The 18,579-nt window shown below is 33.9% G+C and overlaps 1 protein-coding gene across 2 annotated transcripts in view; it reads right to left on the bottom strand.

Moving 5' to 3' along the window:
* Positions 1-5,816: 5,816 nt before the first annotated feature.
* The window catches only part of ASZ1 (ankyrin repeat, SAM and basic leucine zipper domain containing 1), a gene marked incomplete at both ends in the record, with an annotated part of 79,664 nt that continues 66,901 nt past the window's right edge, over positions 5,817-18,579 (bottom strand). The window contains 4 exons of one of the 2 annotated variants that reach the window (XM_082661989.1): positions 5,817-5,969; positions 9,631-9,744; positions 10,568-10,673; positions 16,688-16,797. In XM_082661989.1, coding sequence (XP_082518115.1) covers positions 5,817-5,969; positions 9,631-9,744; positions 10,568-10,673; positions 16,688-16,797 — 483 coding nt within the window. The remainder of the gene's footprint in view (positions 5,970-9,630; positions 9,745-10,567; positions 10,674-16,687; positions 16,798-18,579) is intronic. The other variant, XM_082661990.1, reaches the window with a different exon arrangement.

Below are 18,579 nucleotides of genomic sequence, written 5' to 3'. Positions count from 1 at the left end.
TGGGCAGAGGAGCTGTTACCACCCCTCAGACCAGAAGGGATGTGGGAGGGAGTAAAGGTTCCAGGAACCCAGAAGGAGTGAATCTTGTAGAGGTTGTCTTGAGAGGAAGCCTTCAGTTGAGGGGCAAAGGTAGCAATCTCACAGGGAGTACAGCCAGGTGAATAAATATCTAGATTTACCCTCCCTCAGATATTCTGCCATTGGATAAGCCCCATCAGTAGTTGAAAGGTCCTTTGATGTATTTTGTATTGATAGACTCAGCTTCCCAGGGTAGGGTGGGTAGAGGGAGGCTCGTGAGGGGCAAACAGAAATACCTGGCAACATCAATAGTTAATGAAGTAGAAATTGAAAATCTTTGTGCCCTACAACTAGCTAATCCACTGCTAAATGTAGTTAAAGAAACTTTGTCATATTTACACAGGGACACATGTACAAGTGTGTACAGTACAGTACTGTTGAGAAGAATAAGTTAGATATAACTCAAAATTTTATCAGTAGGGGAACAAGTAGAAAATGTGGGATGGACATATGATGGAATACTATAGAGCAGTTTAAAGGAATTAATTACATCTTTACTTTTTAACGTGGGTGCATCTGAAATGCTGATGGAAAAAGCAAATTGCAGAATGAGGCAACACAGGCATGACTCTGTATTATTTGGGAATACCTTTGGCACCTTTAACAGAAAATCCACACAGTGGTTTAATAAAAGATGGGTTTCTTTTTCTCACATCCAGAGCTGGTGCACCTGCTCCAGGATCTATACAAGGAGGGTTCTTGCACCGTTCTTAGTGTGGGGCTCCATCTTATGGCTTTCAGGTGTTTGGTAGTAGCCCCATATCTGTGCTTAAAATGGAATCATTTAATGTTACTTATCAATTCAGTTAGCCCAGATTTTACCACGTCTTTATTATTCGTTTTCAAGTAGACATAAAGGGTAAATATTTTAAAAATCAAGCGAAGTTAATACATAAAAAGCTGAGAAAATGTGTACCTCTCAGGTGGATAGACTGGAGCCCTCATGGTGTATAAAACATTTCAGGGAGAAGAGGTCCTCTCTGTGGCTTGAGGAGTGAAAGTGTATTAGGGTGTCATTATCAAGCTGACAGTCTGACCGGGCTTGAATTACACACTCCTCACACCACCACCAGTCCTCACCTATGGAACAATAAGGATGCAGACTCTAGCTCTCACCATCATCACAAGAGGGTTCAATAAACGTGGTTTTATAGACAAATGGTTTCTGCTTTTGAGTATAGTACCACCTGTTAAAAAGGCAGAGGGGAAATAGAGGGAGTCTTCTCAGATAATTTATTATCTGCTTGGCCTATTAACTGTTGTCTTGTGGATTGTGAATATATCTGTGGTAGCTTAGATGATTTAAGTATTTTTAATTCTATGTCACTAAATGATAGAAAATATTTCTCTCGAACAAAAATATGGTCCTGGCAATTATAAAAATCTGATTTTTGGTACAAGTCAGTGTAATAAATGCTTTATGATCAATTATAACAGTAGAAATTATACTGGCTTCCGTTTATTAATGTATGCTATAAACACACACATTGGAGAAAACTATATTGCCTTAGTTCACTTAATCTTTACAACAACCTTATAGGTTTAATTAAATATATTTATTAAAATATAGGTTTTTAAAAATTATCTGAATGACTGGCACAGTAAATGCCAAATTAAAGCAATGATTTTAAGTCTGATTATTACTGTTATTCTTGTTATAGATGAGAATAAATGCTGAATTAATGCAGTATTTTTAGTCTGATTATTACTGTTACATGCATCTTATAGCCAGAGACTTGGAGACCTTTGGTAGTGTTCTAAAAGTTGCATGGCTAGTAAGAGGCAGAGCTGAAACTGGAACTCATGTCTGTTTGGCCACAAGTCTGCATTAGTTAATAAAACTCTACAACCACTTGTATGTTACTCCATTTAACACTCCAACAACAACCCTAGTTCAGGATGATCTTTATTTTTCAGATTAGGAAACTTAAGTTCTGGAGAAGATAATTATTAATAATGATCATATATTTCATGACTTATGCAAGGCTCTGCTGGTCAGTGACAAAATTGGGTTCCCTGGAAAGTGAATGCTGAGGTGAAGATTAGCATACAGGACATTCATTAGGAAGGGCTCTGGAGAGCAACACCTGTGCAAGGGAAGGGAAAGCAGCAGCACTGGACAGAGGGAGAAGATGGGCTGTGATACACTCTTAATGAAAGCCTTGGCCAGCCTCACCGGGAGCTCTGAAAGGGGGACGGTCCTTCAGAGTTATCTTGGTTTGGGATGAGGGCCTTTGAAATTGGGGCCTTTAAACCCCTATGTTGATTAGTCATTCCTGGGAGTAGGACATACTTTTGGGAATACATCTTTCTTTAGCAGAGAAAACTCCTGAAGAGGACTTTCTGCTAGCTACATTCCCAGCAGCTGTGGGAATAAGTTCTTTACTCCTAAAGGGAGATCTGGGAGCCACATAACAGCATATACTTCAGGAAACAAAATCCACAATTTTTCTTTCATTCTATGATGCTATTCCTATTTTATCTAGAAACTGAAGAAATTTGCGTAATAACTCTAATCTTTCGTTTCTACATTTTAAGTCCAATTTTCATTCGCCACAGGGTTAATGTAATATTGCCACTATTTTAGTTCTACCACTAACTACAGTTAATTGTTATATTACCACTAACTGGATAGTTAATAGTATTACTATTGAAGATTCTAGGTGTCTTATTTTAATACCTTACACTGAGGGCAGGGGAAATTGTACATATGCAACTCCAAAAATTGGTTTAGCACTAATGTACCTTGAATCCACAATGAATAGAAACTTACTTTAAATCTAGTCTAAATCTCTTCTAAAAGATTTCACATGCTGGGACTTCACCGATTTTCCCTCTGTAGCTGTTTTTTGCAGGAAGGCATTGATTGAGGTTGAGCCCTTCTCCCATAAGGAAAGATAAGTCTATCACACCACATTCTCAACTGTGGAAATTCAAAACAAAACAAAACGCTCAACCACACCCTTTCCTATGAAACAGTTTTACAAAGTGGGTTTGTAAAACATCCATAAAACAACAGTAACCTCAATGTCTCTCTTAATAATAGCAAACATATTTAGGTTTTCTGATCTCACATAAAATATGTAATGTATGGGTGTATTGTTTTACACATACTAAGCAGTCAGTAATTATTTAATGAATTGAAATGTAATTACTAGTAATTTTCCCCAAAATATTATAAAATATTGGCAACAACCAAATGTTAAGATCAATTCTCATATCAGATCTCTGGATGTGAGCTCAAAAAGCAAAACCACTTATGAGGGGTTCACTTTGTCTAGGAAGCATTGATTCTCTTACATAAAGCCCCTAAGATTTAGTTCTAATTTCAGAACTCCAAATTGGACCTATTAACAAGGAGGCATTGTTCTGATTCATTTAGTCTTTAGAATCTATTATACAGATGAGGAAACCAAGACTCGGACAAGGTACAAGATAATGTGACAGGGCTAGGAACCTGGGCTACCTTCTGCTTTATCTGTCAACAGAAAAGTGAAGGTTAGGGGTTGAGAGGGAAGAGGGAGCACGTCACAGCAGACATGGACTTCAAAAGGAAAGAAAATACAGAAGATTAAAGTGTTAGAACGATTCCAGGAAGGAAGAAAATTCATGGAAACAATTATGAAAGATCAGTTGGGAAGAGAAACGTGAATAATACTGCCTTACAGAGATAAGTCCAGAGATGGTGACACTTCTGAAAATGTCATTTTATTTACTCTCTCTCCAAGTTATGCAATATAAAAATTTGTTCATTTTGTGTAGAATATTGATAAGATAATCTGAATTTACAGGTAGAGGAATATAATAGAACGTTGCTCAAATAGTTTTGAATTAGTTCCTCTAATAACGAACAAATGTGTCACGTACGTCCAGTATAACGTTTTTATTGGCACTTTAAAGTCTTTGCAGAGTCCTAAGGGCTCAGAACAAATGAAAAAACATTTATTCAAGAAAACCTACTAAAACTCAGAACACTGAGCCACTGATCCAATCTCTCCCTTACCACCTGCCTCCCGGCAACCCCAAGTCATCTCAGTTTAGCAAAAGCTCCAAAAGCTCTGGGTGGATGTGGCCAAGAAGATGGGGCTCCCTCTCCCCTCAGCTCCCAAATAAGAGTTACCATATCTCATCTGAAGGGCAATCCTCCAGCTTTTCTAATGCTCTCCAACTCCAAGCTTGAGCAGCTAAATTCTGATGAGTGTGGCTGAGAGGTTGAGGGCTCTCTCCTTCCATTGAGCCTCACAGGATGAGAACTCTACCCCAGGAATGGCAGGCCAGAACACTAAGGCCGCGATCTTCCTTTCGCCAGCTCACTTATAGGGCAGAACTGTAAGAAGCAAACGCAGAAGACCAGAGGCTACTGCCCCACCCAGCGCTCAGAGGAGTGGCTCAGAGATTTTGTCCAGGGGGGAGAAGCAGTCCATAAGAAAGAGAGTTTCAGAGTTCTCCGCAAAGGAACTGACTTCATTTGAAAGAGAATGTGGAGAAAATCAAACCTAAGGGCACTCCTGAAGACAACAGCTCCTCTAAGGTGAACTAGGCCAGCCAGTTCACCAGAGAGAACCAGGGCAAGAGACAGCTGAGCAGGACCCTTCCCTGATCAGAATAAGCCTCAAAAGCTGGCCTCAAAAATTACCCCTGTCCAAATTTAATTCTATGAGACTGCTGAGCAATTCATGCCCCAGGGCATGTCAAAACAGTAGAGCAATCAACCAGTAATTAGTGGAGCCTAAGGGTTGGGTATAATACCAAATGAGGCAGACAGCCTATCGGAGAGATTAAAAAGAGACAGTCAAAAAGAGCACTGCTAAAAGCACTGTTATCCCAGTTGTAGATCAACTGCATCTGTTCTAAGTACGGTACTAAGTCAAGCAAGATTTAACTACTATATTGCCTGCTAAATTAGGCCTGCCTTTTTATTAACCTCACTTTTAAAATCTGAATATTATTATTTTGATTTTGAAAAAAAAAGCCCCACAAAGAAATCGTGCATTACTTCTTTAGATTGGTATGAGAAATTATACGCCAAATGCCATTCACTTTCATACCATCCTCAAGAATGTTACACATAGTACATGTCATATGTTCCCAAAAGTACATTACATAAAAAATTGTAATGTGCTTTAGGCTTTCCACACTACTCTCTGAATTTTCTGCTTTTTAAAATCTACATTTAAAATATTTTCCCTAGGTTTTAATCCATAATTCAAAAATTTTACATTTTATCTTTATACTTTGCATTCTCTAAACTACTCTCAAGTTAATAATTTCCTTATAATGATATATAACTAAAAAAACTAAATAAGAAATTCCTTATTACATAATAATGGAAGGGAAAAATAAGAACTAAAAGAAAGCTCCTAATTTATGAACACTTTACAAATAGTGTAAGATTCACTGTGACAAATGAACACACTTTTATAAATGTCAAAGAATATTAGATAAAACTTTTATTTATTTTAAATGTTATTTATTAGAGTCATAGGATAGGATCAAACTTAAGAATCACTTATAATTTACTGCTTGATCAAAGTTAACATAAAAATATAACAAATTATATTGTCAACTCAAACTGACAAACCACTTTCTAAAGAAAAACATTCTGCAGTAAGCTATCATAATTTTTCCTATGGAGTGTTGGCTAAGAATGTAGTTATACTGTGCCACAAACAGTTAAAAGCAACATTTTTAGGTAATGTGAATAAGATATACATAATTACTCAAAACAAATATTAGGGTTATTTTCTCTGAAAAGTTAGCTTGCAAATGAAAAGAAGAAACCCAAATCCGCATACGGTGATAGCCGTCCTCTTCAAAAGTCTACTATTCCATGTAGATACTTCTTCCGTTAACGGTATACGAGTTGGATCATCTTCTCGTTCATTTTGCAACTAATGTTTAGTATGGGAAAAATGAAAAAGTTAATGTGCAGTACAGTGAAAATAAAAATATCTTTGATTTTAAAAAACATCAAAATATCCATGTTAATCACTTGATTTAGATGTAGCCTAAATGCAAGATTCCCGTGGAAGATTTAAAGTAAAGATTCAAAATCTTAAAAGACAGTCTTTCTTTCAACCAGGATCCCACTGTAGTAGACTATTAGTTTTACATTAAAAATAAATGCTTCTATAGATTATTACATTTTAAAAACATGTTTTTATGTCAGGAGATAAAGTTCCTTTAATGTTAAAGTTTCTATTTCTACCTATAAGGAACGACAGTCGTTTTTCTCTTTGTATTAAATATCAACTGATTTCTTACAAAAAAAGTGAACCTTATTAAAAAAGGTATTGTTATGGCATACCTACAGTACATGAAATTCAACAGAAACTAGAAGGTTCGATGCTAACACTAGAAGTATAATCCTTTATTTAAATATATTCGCAGGAACAAATGTTAACAAAAATTTCAGTGGTTCTTTTTGCACGTCTCAACAATGAAAGTACATGACCCAGTCAGTTTCTAAATTCCTATACATAGAACTTTCTTGCTAAAGAAGGCCTCTCAACTCATGTGTGTGTGTGTGTGTGTGTGTGTGTGTGTGAGTGTGTGTGTGAGAGAGAGAGAGAGAGAGAGAGAGAGGGGAGGGGGGAGGGAGAGGGAGGAGATAGTTGCTGGGGAGAGGCAGAAGAGGGAGAATGAGCAGAAACCAAAAGATCCTTGAAAGATAAAAAGAATCAGGCACATTTACAGAGTGATATTTACTAGAAACATCCTGTGCTGGAGTGGTGACATACGTTCAACATTAGCAAAAATAACTACTTCTCAAATCTACAGTGTAAATATTTAATTAAAAAACCCTGCAAAATTAATTTCAAATTTATAGTAGAAGATGGACTTCAATGCCAATCTCATTAATACTGTATTCTTGGTCTAACTTCCAAATGGCTTCATTCAGCAACAGATTCCTTTTTGACACTGATGCTCCATTTACTGGATCCTGAGACAGTCATTCCTTTTATTAACCAATTACTTAGAATGACCCTTTCTGACAGGAGCCTGTCAGTGTGTTGGTTTGAAAGAGAATGATGTGGTGTTAGAGTCTGGCCTTGACCTCTCCCACCCTCTCTCTTTGTTACCTCCATATACTTATCTATGATAGCTCATATGTTTCTTTTAAAAAATCCCTTCTGTTATTATTGGTAAACTCTAAAATATCATAAGCTTAACAGGCATGATAGCATACTCCCAAATCTGGAAGCCTCATAGTTCTCTAAATAAAATCTTACTTGGTGATTATTACTTGTTTAAGCCTAATCCAAAGAAAACCCAATGCACAGGCTTGCTGCAAAATTAAGACGTTCCTGCCCAAAGAACTATATCTGCTGTTATTATGAACCAATGAATATGTTTTCAAGGCCAGTCCTTACACAGAAATGTATAGATTCAAGGTAGAAAAGACCAAAGAAAAACAACCTTCCATTTAGCTAAAGAAAGCTGAAAATTTTCTCTATAGGTACTCTTTATTAAAATAAATATTATGGTACCTGATTGAATTGTTCATGTTTTCAAGTCAAAGTTACACTCCGAAAGCAGTGTTTCTTAATTTCATCCCTTTAAGAAAAATCTGGGTGCTCTCTCTAATTTCATCTTAATCCTCCACCCCACCTCCCCAGATGTTTTTAGTTCATCTTGGAGAAAACAAATAATTACCAATCCTGAGACAAAGATGTCTTAGGGAATTTCTTACACTAAACATTAAAGGTTGATGCTTTGCAGGAAGTATCTTTACACAAATCCTTACAAATTTCTCTTGCATCCCCATGAAAAACACCATGCTAATAAGTAAAATCAATACCATTTCCCTTCAATTCTTCTAGATGATAGATATAGTGAAGATGAATGGTGCTATAATTTTCGTGTTGTCAGCAAGTTCAGAAAGTATAAAATCATAGTTTTGCATGAGAAAGTTCATTTGGGGAGTGCTGTGTATTAAAGGAACACAAAGTGGAAGTAGAGAGAATAATTAGGAAACTAATGTGTAGCACAGTTGCCTGACATACAGGAGGCACCCTTAGGTTTGTTGAATGAATAAATGTCAGAGATAATACAACTTCTAAGATGCCTTTCTCTGGAAAGGAGTTATCATCTACAAAAAATGTGAAATATATTGCTCATTTGTCCTATTTTAAATGTCTTTATCCCCCTATAATTTTGTAGAATTTGCTTCACAATTTTCTGCTCATTTTTAAAAAAGACTCCTTTTGACTGAACATGTTAATAGCTAGAATGACAAATTGCCTGGAACATGTATAAAGTTTATTTTGAGGAAAATAACTTTTTTGATAAAATACTAATGAAAATATTAAATGACATGGGTTGATGCTATAAAAATTTAATGCATAATCTAATGTTCACATCAGATATTTCACAAAAACTTTATCGATATCAAATATATTTATTAGATGTGGAGACTCAGAAATGAGTTCTTTAGTCAAGTGAAAGTGTTGCCCTTTATTATCTACCTTCAACAGAGTTCTCTATTTTAGCAGCTTAGGTTTTGTTATAGCCAGTTTTCTTAAAGGGGGAAAAAAATCACCTGTCCTTAAACCAAAATACATACTTCTATATGAGTATAGGAACAAGAACCAAAAACCCATACTCTTTTAAAAAGTTAAATTATAAAAGATACCATAGAAAGTCTAGAAGGGGCTTCCCTGGTGGCGCAGTGGTTAAGAATCCACCTGCCAATGCAGGGGACACAGGTTCGAGCCCTGGTCTGGGGAAGATCCCACATGACGCAGAGCAACTAAATCCATGTGCCACAACTATTGAAGCCCGCGCACCTAGAGCCCGGGCTCCGCAACAAGAGAAGCCACCACAATGAGACGCCCGTGCACCAGAACGAAGAGGAGCCCCCGCTTGTCGCAACTAAAGAAAGCCCGTGTGCCCCAACGAAGACCCAATGCAGCCAAAAAAAAAGTCTAGAAAATAGAAGGAATATTTTATCCACAACCCTACCTCATTAACAGAGCTAATAACATTTCATCTTTGGTAGTTTTTTTATATTCACATTTATATATGTAAATAAAAATTAGAAATAGAACTTCTTTAACAAGTTGATATATTCTTTTCATTATATTTTCAACTGGCTGCATATCGTTATAAGAAACGGTTATACCATAATTTATTAAATCATTCTCGTATAGGACATTTACGTACATATAATTTTGGAATCATTAAACTAGTACTATTAAAGATACAAATATTTTTATGGTCCTTGCCACATCTTGCCAAACTGTTTTTGAAAGTGGTTTAGACATCAGTCTCACATGAAAATACTATGTTTGATGAACTATAACCAGTAATGGGTAGGGTAATACATTCCCTGCTAATTTATAGGATGAAAATGATATATCACTGTTCTTTCAGTATGCATTTCATTAATGACCAACAAAGTTTGTTTCCTATGTATATTTCTTCCTTTGAAAACTGTCCTTTCTCCAACTGTCTAGTGGGAGCTTAAGTTGCTCGTCAGAACTGCTTCATTGTCTAACATATTATGCTGTAAATAATCTTCCCCCTTTTTAATTTTAAATATTTAAATACCTTCTGAATTAAGTCTTTTAGTTTGCAGACCTCTTCACTCAAGTCTTCAACATTACTAACCAGTTCTTCACAAACTGAAGTAAAATTCCGGGGAGAAGCCCATTCTAGTACTATCTGTTAATATTTTCAAAAGTTACATTTTAAAGAATGGAAAGCAACTTTTCACAACTTTATATCCACAAAAAGTATACAACATTATTAAATATTAAATTAAATTACATAACTGAAAAGCATTTTTTTATTCAGGATAAATCCTGACACCAAAAGAACTCAGTATTTTTATATAAATAGTCAAATCAGTTTCCTGAATGCATTTATTAAATATATATATCACCATGGAGACTAATATTAGTAATAAAAATACTTATGGTGAATAAAGTCATGAAGGTTTGAAGAATGACATGATTCCCATATTAGTGTTATATAAAAATCATAGGAAAACAAGTGCATTAAATATTTTTCACTATATGCAAATAGCTAAAGCCAAATCACATGAAAAACTTTACAAAACAAGTTTGCTTTTACAGGTCACTTACACTTTCTCTATTTAAAATTTCCTTCATTAAAAAATCCTTATATTGAAATGGTTTTTAATAACACTCAACACACTGTTTTGTTTCAACTTTCACTTGGGTCTCCTGTCACTTTATATTTTAAACAATTAAATTCCCTTTAAGAACAAATGGTAAGTTCAATACACAGATCAGTTTAACTTTTGGTCTGACTCATTTTCCTTTTCTTGGGGGCTAGAACACAAAGTTTTTCAATTAATTAGTATAAAAAAGTAATATTAAATAAATTGACTTATTTAGATCTTAGGTGATTTTACAGAGGACACAGTTTTACCAGATCATTACAGTTTATTGAGTTATCATTAACTTATCTGGAATGTTCTCCAGCATTCATACTTTTCTTCATTTAATAACTTGTAGAATACCTTCTGAGAATTTACAGGCAACTCAGTAATAATGTTCTGTACAGCTGTTATTAAATGGCCACACTGTTTGTTTAATTTCAGAAGAAAGTTGAGGAACTCATCACCACTAAAGAGAGGAAATAAAAAGGAATCACTAATATGAACAATTTACTCCATTTTACTTGGCTAGTTATTCAATGTCTAGTCATAACATTTATTAGATTCTTTAAAAAAATATTTGTAGAATAGTTACTTTGTATTAGCAACTGAAACAGACTTTGAGCATACAAAGAAAACCAAGCATCCAATCTTGAGGATCTCAAAGTTCAGGATGAGAAGCAGACATAGAATTATAACATTGTTATTCACAGGGACATATGAAGAAGGAACATAAAAGTGCCAATATTTGAATGTCTATTATGTGAAGGCACTGCACTAGTTATTTTACATTTATTATTTTTTAAATTCTTCCCAACATCTCCTGTAAGGTAGATGTTATTAACAGTAGTTTATAGTTGAGACATCTAAAACTCAGACATAATGAATCTAGTATAATGGGAATAGGGATTTAGTTATGCTTCATAGAGTTCATACTTGAACTGAGTCTGGAGCTTAAAAATAAGTTTGTCAGGTAGGTAAGGAAGAAAAGAGATTCTGGACGGAGAGAATAGCAGGTGCGAAAGAACAGGGGTAGTAGGTCTCCAAGGTATAACTAAAAAGCACAATTATGGGAAAGTCGTAAGAAAGGAGGCTGTACAGGATCACTTGTTTAAGGAACTTTCGTGACATGCTAAGGAATGGAATATTATCTTTTGGATAATGTACAGTTACTAAAGAATTTTAAACAGGAAAGTAGAAAATCAGATTTTCGTACGAGAAAGTTTATTTGGGGAGTGGTGTGGATTAAAGGAAAACAAAAAGTGGAAATAGAATAATTAGGAGACTAGTTTAAGAAATGTTTAGGAGAATAAACTGAAGAAGTTGGTGACGGATTGCACGTAAAAGAAAAGGAAAGGTCTAGGCTTATTCTAAGTTCTTCGGTTGCAGTGGAAGATGGCACTACCAAGCAGAGAAGTGAATTTGGGGGCGGGTGGTGGAGAAAGAAGTGGGGTGAAGAGAAAGCAATATAGCATAATAATTAAGAACACAGTCTCTAGTGTCAGGAAGACCTGAGTTTGAATTCAGCTTCCACAGCTTTATGATCTTGGGCAAACCTAATCTTCAGCCAAATATTTCCGTATCTGTAGAACTGAGGTAAAAGGAGTGTCAGGAGGACTGAAGGAGGTAACATGTGAAAAGCACCTAGCATTCTGTCTAGTATATATATAGCATTTAAACAAACTTAATAATGATGATGATGGCAATGATATGAGACATGTAGGTGGCAAGTAGAAATGTCAGTCTTGTAGGTACTTATCCTGGGGTCCACAGCCTCAATGAGGCTACACAGAATTCGGGGAGTTGATGAACTTACATGGGGAAAAACTACATGTTTATTTTCACTAACCTCTAACAGAATTTCAGTCTTTCCTGCAATTATGAATATAGGCACAAACCACAGAAGTATCAGAAATGTCTATAATTTTGGTCACCAGTAGAAATCAAAACAATGGTCATGGAGGGACCACAAAGAAAAAAGATACATATTGTGAAGAGGGGAGAGTTGATAGGGGTAGAAGAAAAAAGCTATCAAAGGAAAAGTAGCCTGAGAAAAAGAAAATCAGGAGTTAAGGTCTGTTATGAAAGGTATTGAAGGGAATAGATTCAAGATGGAGGAAAAAAGTCAAGCATGTTAAATAATTAGGATTAGTCCAATGATTCAGACAATGAAGAGATACTGATGACTAGATTAGTTTCAAAGACAGAAGCCAATTTATTGTGAAAGCTACAAAGAAACTAACACAGCCAAATAGAAAAGGGGACCAAGGATAAGAATAGGTAACTCAGAGGAAAAGAAAAAAGAAAATTTTAAATGGATAATAAACATGGGATTAAAATAAGATGTTATATTCTAGTGGAATGACAAAAATTAGGTAGATCATTAGTATCAAGAGTTGACAAATCTGTGAGATGACCTTTCTGGAGAGTTATTTAGCAGTATCTATTATAATAAAAATTCACACAAAAACTAATACAATGGGACTAAAAGCTACTTCTGAGTCAAAATGAAATTCTTATAGGTAGAAGTTTTGACTGTACACTGTACAAAGTTTCTTTCATGCTGTTTCTAGGAGGAAAGGTTATAAAAAGCAAGGACAACCTCTAATGAAACTTAATAGCAAACTTTTCTCTAAGACACAACTTTTATATAGTATTTTAATTTAAAAGAAATCTTTTCTCTTAGCTATTAGATTGAAAAATAAACAGTTTATACAAAATAAAGACTTTAAACTTTACAAATATAATATATATATAATCAAGTCACCAACTAAGAAAAGTATCTGATGACTGCTTTATAAAAGCAAATTGAAATAAAAAAATTTAGATAAGCTCTTGTTCTATCTAGCAAAAGTGGTATTTATAAAAACATTTCCAAATAAATATAATTCTTCTTTATTAATTTTCTTTCTGCTTTTTGCTCAAGAAAGAACAGAACTTGAACATATTTTTCTGTCGAAACAACAGCAGTCATTACTTGTATTAATTTTTCTGTTTCCATGTAGTGTTTATATAAGGTATACTTAAAACTTATATTTTAGTGCTCTTTACTCAAATTTTATTTATTATCAATGAAAAAATAAGTACTTGAATAAGTAATTCATTAATGCCCTATATATTTTTTATGTAATGATTCTTAAGGAAATTAAGATCCATTGAGAACTGTCATTCAAAATGATAGCAGGTATATTATTCTAGATAGTCAAAGCACACATATATATGTGGAACATAAACTTATAAGCTCTTATCCTCAAGGAAGACTAAGTTAACAACTCAGTTCAAATAAGCAAATACTATTATTAACAAAATTACATAATCTTAATGGATGAAAGCAAAATATATACCTTTCTTGTGATGTATAATTTTCAGGGCCACTGAATATGGATAGGCAAATTATAAAAAACACAACTCAAAAATGTGCCTTTCATCATACACTGTGTGACTGGCTGCCCAGCCCCCACCCCACAGCTGTACAACCTACATACCTTTACATGGCAGCCCTGATAATTTTGTACTTATTTAAGGATTTCAAAATAAGCAGATATGGCATACGTATGGTAGACTATATTATTTGATCAAATTGTCATGTCTTCTACTGAGCCAAATACTACCAGGCCTCTCTCTGCCAGAGGATTACAAGAGGCTTGGCCATATGACGTGCTTTGGCAAATAAAATATGACTGGAAGTGACTATGTAACTTTTGAACAGTTCGAGGTGGGGCTATTTCTCCAGCCTGTTTTCAGAATAATAAGGAGGAGATTCACTGCAGCTGATCCATGATATAGGCGATCAAGAAATAAACTTTGTTTCTGTAAGTTATTTAGATTCAGAAGTTATTTGTTACTGCAGCACAACAAAGTGTAAGTTGACTGAAACAACAGGCCATATTTTAAAAATGTGAAGTTAAGTATTAGGATAAAATTTATACTTTAAATAAAGGTACTCCAAACAGAAGTACTATGTGCTCACTGTAGACTATCTGGAAAAATCTAAAATTACCAATACTTTTATCACCCAAAGATAATGACTGGTAATATTTTCTTACAGAATATTTTCTTATAGTACACATTTTCTTCTAGTATTTTTCATATGAATATATACAACTGGCATTATACCTCACACTCTGTTTTATATTGCCTTTTATATTATTATGAGTATTTTTCCATGACATTAAATCTCAAAATAATTTAAACAACAGAATAAAATAATTATACTGATGTAATATAATCCAACCATTCACCTTAAATATTTAGAGTTTCCAAGTTTATATTGGATGAATATTTATAATAGATGTGAACAATGTATTTTTTGTGTGAAAATTTGCATCTATACAAATTTTTTTTGGAGGAGAAATCATTTCCTAAGTAGACATAATTTTGAGATGCTTTTGATACATTTAAGTAAGTATCAAAAAGGCTCAGAAAAAAGGTCTGGGCAGAAACTGCTGAAAATGTCAAGACATGGGTGAAAATATTTGTGTTCAAAATATCTCAAAGTAGTAATGAAATGGTTATTAGTATTTTTAGATTGCATTCTCTAATTCTGAAAACATACTAAGGCCAACTGTAGAAAAAAGTAAATGTACTGTGCATGTGTGTTCCTGTAACAGACTATTTTATAAAACTGAACACATAGAAGAAAAGTATCTTAAAATAAATCAGTAGCTAAATTGTTGAAGTCACATTACCAGAAGATTATAATCAATCAGTTCAACTTTTCCTGCTGTTAGTTTTCTTATGACTTAATGACTAATTTCTTCCTTAAAGAATGACTTTGAACAAATGGGAAGTAAAACCTTTTCCATAACAGCATGTAAACAAAGTCTGTGATTTAATAACAAGGTCAAATTCCTGAAATATATGTCCGCCAGTTTTATTTTTTAAAAAATTCAGCAGTTTTAATAAGTGAACCATTCAGGATTCTGTACATTCTTTAAGTCTATTAAATCTCAACAATGAAAATTCATAGAGGTAACTCTGACATCATACAAATAAGTTATATTAAAAAATTTAATTTGCAATTCAGTCATGTAGAACTCAGAATATTCCTTCATAGAAGCAATAAATTAGAAAGTAAAGAAAATGAACAAAGAGATTCAAAGTTTGCTGATTTAAGTCCTCACAACTGAAATCCTTTACAATGTACTTAGATATTTAAGAGATGCAATGTTATTTTGAAACAATGATGAGGCATTATTTTGAATATAGATCATCTTGTTAAAAGGAGATACAGTTAGAGAAAGGGAAATAATTTTGCAATAACATTTTTAAAGAAATCTGGATCATCTAAATTATCCCCTAGAAGACTTATCTAAATTTTAAAATGGTGTGGAAACTTATTATTCCTATGTTTAATTAATGTTTCTCATAGTTGCAATGTTAGTGTTAGGCAGGCTACACTATACTACTGCACTTGTAAGTATTATATTTTATAGACTTGGATGAACTTTAAGGAAATTGGGCTGACTGAATAAAGCCAATCAAAAATGGATACATACTGTATGATTGCATTTATGTAACATTCATGAAATAACATCATTTTAAAGATGGATAACAAATTATCGATTGCTAGTTTTAGGGATGGGGGAGGGGTGGTGGGAGCTATGAAGGGGTAGTATGTGGTAGCATTGTGGTGATGGTATGTTAAGTATATTGATTGTGGCAGTGGTTATGAGAAGCTACACACGACAAAATTGCATAGAGCTATACACACACGCACACACACACACACAAATGAGCACGTGTATAACTAATGAAATACAAATACAAACCAAAAAAATGTCAGTTTCTGGTTTTGATATTGTACTATAGTTATGCAAGATAACTAGGTATACTGGGTGACACTGGGTGAAGGGTACATAGAACCTTTCTGTACGTCTCTGCAATTTCTTGTGAATCTAAAATTATTTCAAATAAAAAGTTAAAAAAATCATTTACTGTTCCACAATATGTTTAAAAAATCAAATACCATTATTTTCAAAATAAATTTTAGATTACTAATATTGCTACTAATCAGTGTTTGACAAGTTTATAATATTGAAATGAACTTTATATATTGATAACATAATTTCATAAAGAATAAGGCTGAAAATAGAGCTGAGTACATGAGAAATGCTTTCTTATTGCCCTAACCAAAAAATATTACCCTCTGAATCTTCAATCTGACATTTATATGATTTAAAGAGAGTAAGAGCTACACTATGAAAAGCATGGGATCTTTTACTTAACTCATTTAACAAAATGCAATGGAAAAATACAACAAAAATATTTTTATGTAAGTTAAGAAGATGCATTAGTTTTGCTTCTTGGTAAAAACTGACTTTATAATTTCTACTTCAGAACACAATATATCGCAAAATGAACTATCCATATCCCTGCCAAAATGATGGTATTAAGTAAAATAACTTGGACATTATCAAAATTCAATTAAAAAAGCAAGTTGGTTCTAAACAGTATTAATGTAAACCAGTAGGTTAATTTTACCTGATTTCCAACTTTGCCACTTCAGGTAATTCTCCAAATTTTATCTCTTCTACCTCTAGTTCTTTAAGAGCAGCCATAATTTTCTGCTGATCTCTACTGGTAATTCCATTCTAAGTAGAAATGATTTTAAAGTACAATAAGGTAGTCATACTTGAACAATATACAAAATTACTGAAGAAGTTTTCTACTTGATTAATTAACATCTTGAAAAAAATAGATACATATTGGAATAAAACCATACTGAAAAATATACAAGTTTGCTTGTAACTGGACTGACTAGGTTACATCACTAAAATATTTAGATATATAGTGACTATAGTCAATTTTTTGCATTATATAACAATTGTGATGGATTCTAAAAACAAATTACTAGATTTTAATATATAATGTTTCCAGAAAACCAGAGTAAAACAATTTTTCCTTCAAAATATTATTTAAAATGTTATCACTGATTAACTGAGAATTAAGTCTTCTTTTTGTCTATGTTCTACCTTTAGAATTAACTAAATTTTCTATCCTGGATTTAGCTAAGTAGTAGTATGGTTTGATTTTCAGTGATGGTAAAGATTTCAAGTTTCCAATGTGCTCATACAGGAAGATCATTCCTTTTTATGTATCCTACCTATTAAAGTATCTCTGATATTTCCCACAGCTATTTTCAAATTGTTACTTAATACTACTCATTAGCAAAATAATAAGTCTTGGTCATTTTGAGAAACTAGCAAAAGGCAGTATTTGAAGAACACGTTTATACCCACATGTACAAAAAACCACATCTTATTTCTAAGTAACCTGTTTTATACTGTTTTACAGATCTATTTCATGTTTAGAAATAAACCACCAGTTTTAGTTGAGATGTCATAACTAATCTGAATGAAAAAAAAAAACTCTAAGTCTTTATTCTTTTTTTTAACATCTTTATTGGAGTATAATTGCTTTACAATGGTGTGTTAGTTTCTGCTTTATAACAAAGTGAATCAGTTGTACATATACATATGTCCCCATATCTCTTCCCTCTTGGGTCTCCCTCCCTCCCACCCTCCCTATCCCAACCCTCTAGGTGGTCACAAAGCACTGAGCTGATCTCCTTGTGCTATGTGGCTGCTTCCCACTAGCTATCTATTTTACATCTGGTAGTGTATGTATGTCCATGCCACTCTCTCACTTTGTCCCAGCTTACCCTTCCCCCTCCCCATGTCCTCAAGTCCATTCTCTAGTAGGTCTGTGTCTTTATTCCCATCCTGCCCCTAGGTTCTTCATAACCATTTTTCTTTTTAGATTCCATATATATGTGTTAGCATATGGTATTTGTTTTTCTCTTTCTGACTTACTTCACTCTGTATGACAGACTCTAGGTCCATCCACCTCACCACAAATAACTCAATTTCATTTCTTTTTATGGCTGAGTAATATTCCATTGTATATATGTGCCACATCTTCTTTATCCATTCATCTGTTGATGGACACTTAGGTTGCTTCCATCTCCTGGCTATTGTAGATAGAGCTGCAATGAACATTTTGGTACATGACTCTTTTTGAATTATGGTTTTCTCAGGGTATATGCCCAGTAGTGGGATTGTTGGGTCGTATGGTAGTTCTATTTGTAGTTTTTTAAGGAACCTCCATACTGTTCTCCATAGTGGCTATATCAATTTACATTCCCACCAACAGTGCAAGAGGGTTCCCTTTTCTCCACACCCTCTCCAGCATTTATTGTTTATAGATTTTTTGATGATGGCCACTCTGACTGGTGTGAGCTGATATGTCATTGTAGTTTTGATTTGCATTTCTCTAATGATTAGTGATGCTGAGCATTCTTTCATGTGTTTGTTGCCACTCTGTATATCTTCTTTGGAGAAATGTCTATTTAGGTCTTCTGCCCATTTTTGGAT

Source organism: Grampus griseus (genome assembly GCF_964374135.1).
Source record: "Grampus griseus genome assembly, chromosome: 9".
Taxonomy (NCBI): Eukaryota; Metazoa; Chordata; class Mammalia; order Artiodactyla; family Delphinidae; genus Grampus; species Grampus griseus.
The sequence above is the reverse complement of the archived record's forward strand: the minus strand, read 5'-3'. Positions and strand labels throughout refer to the sequence as shown.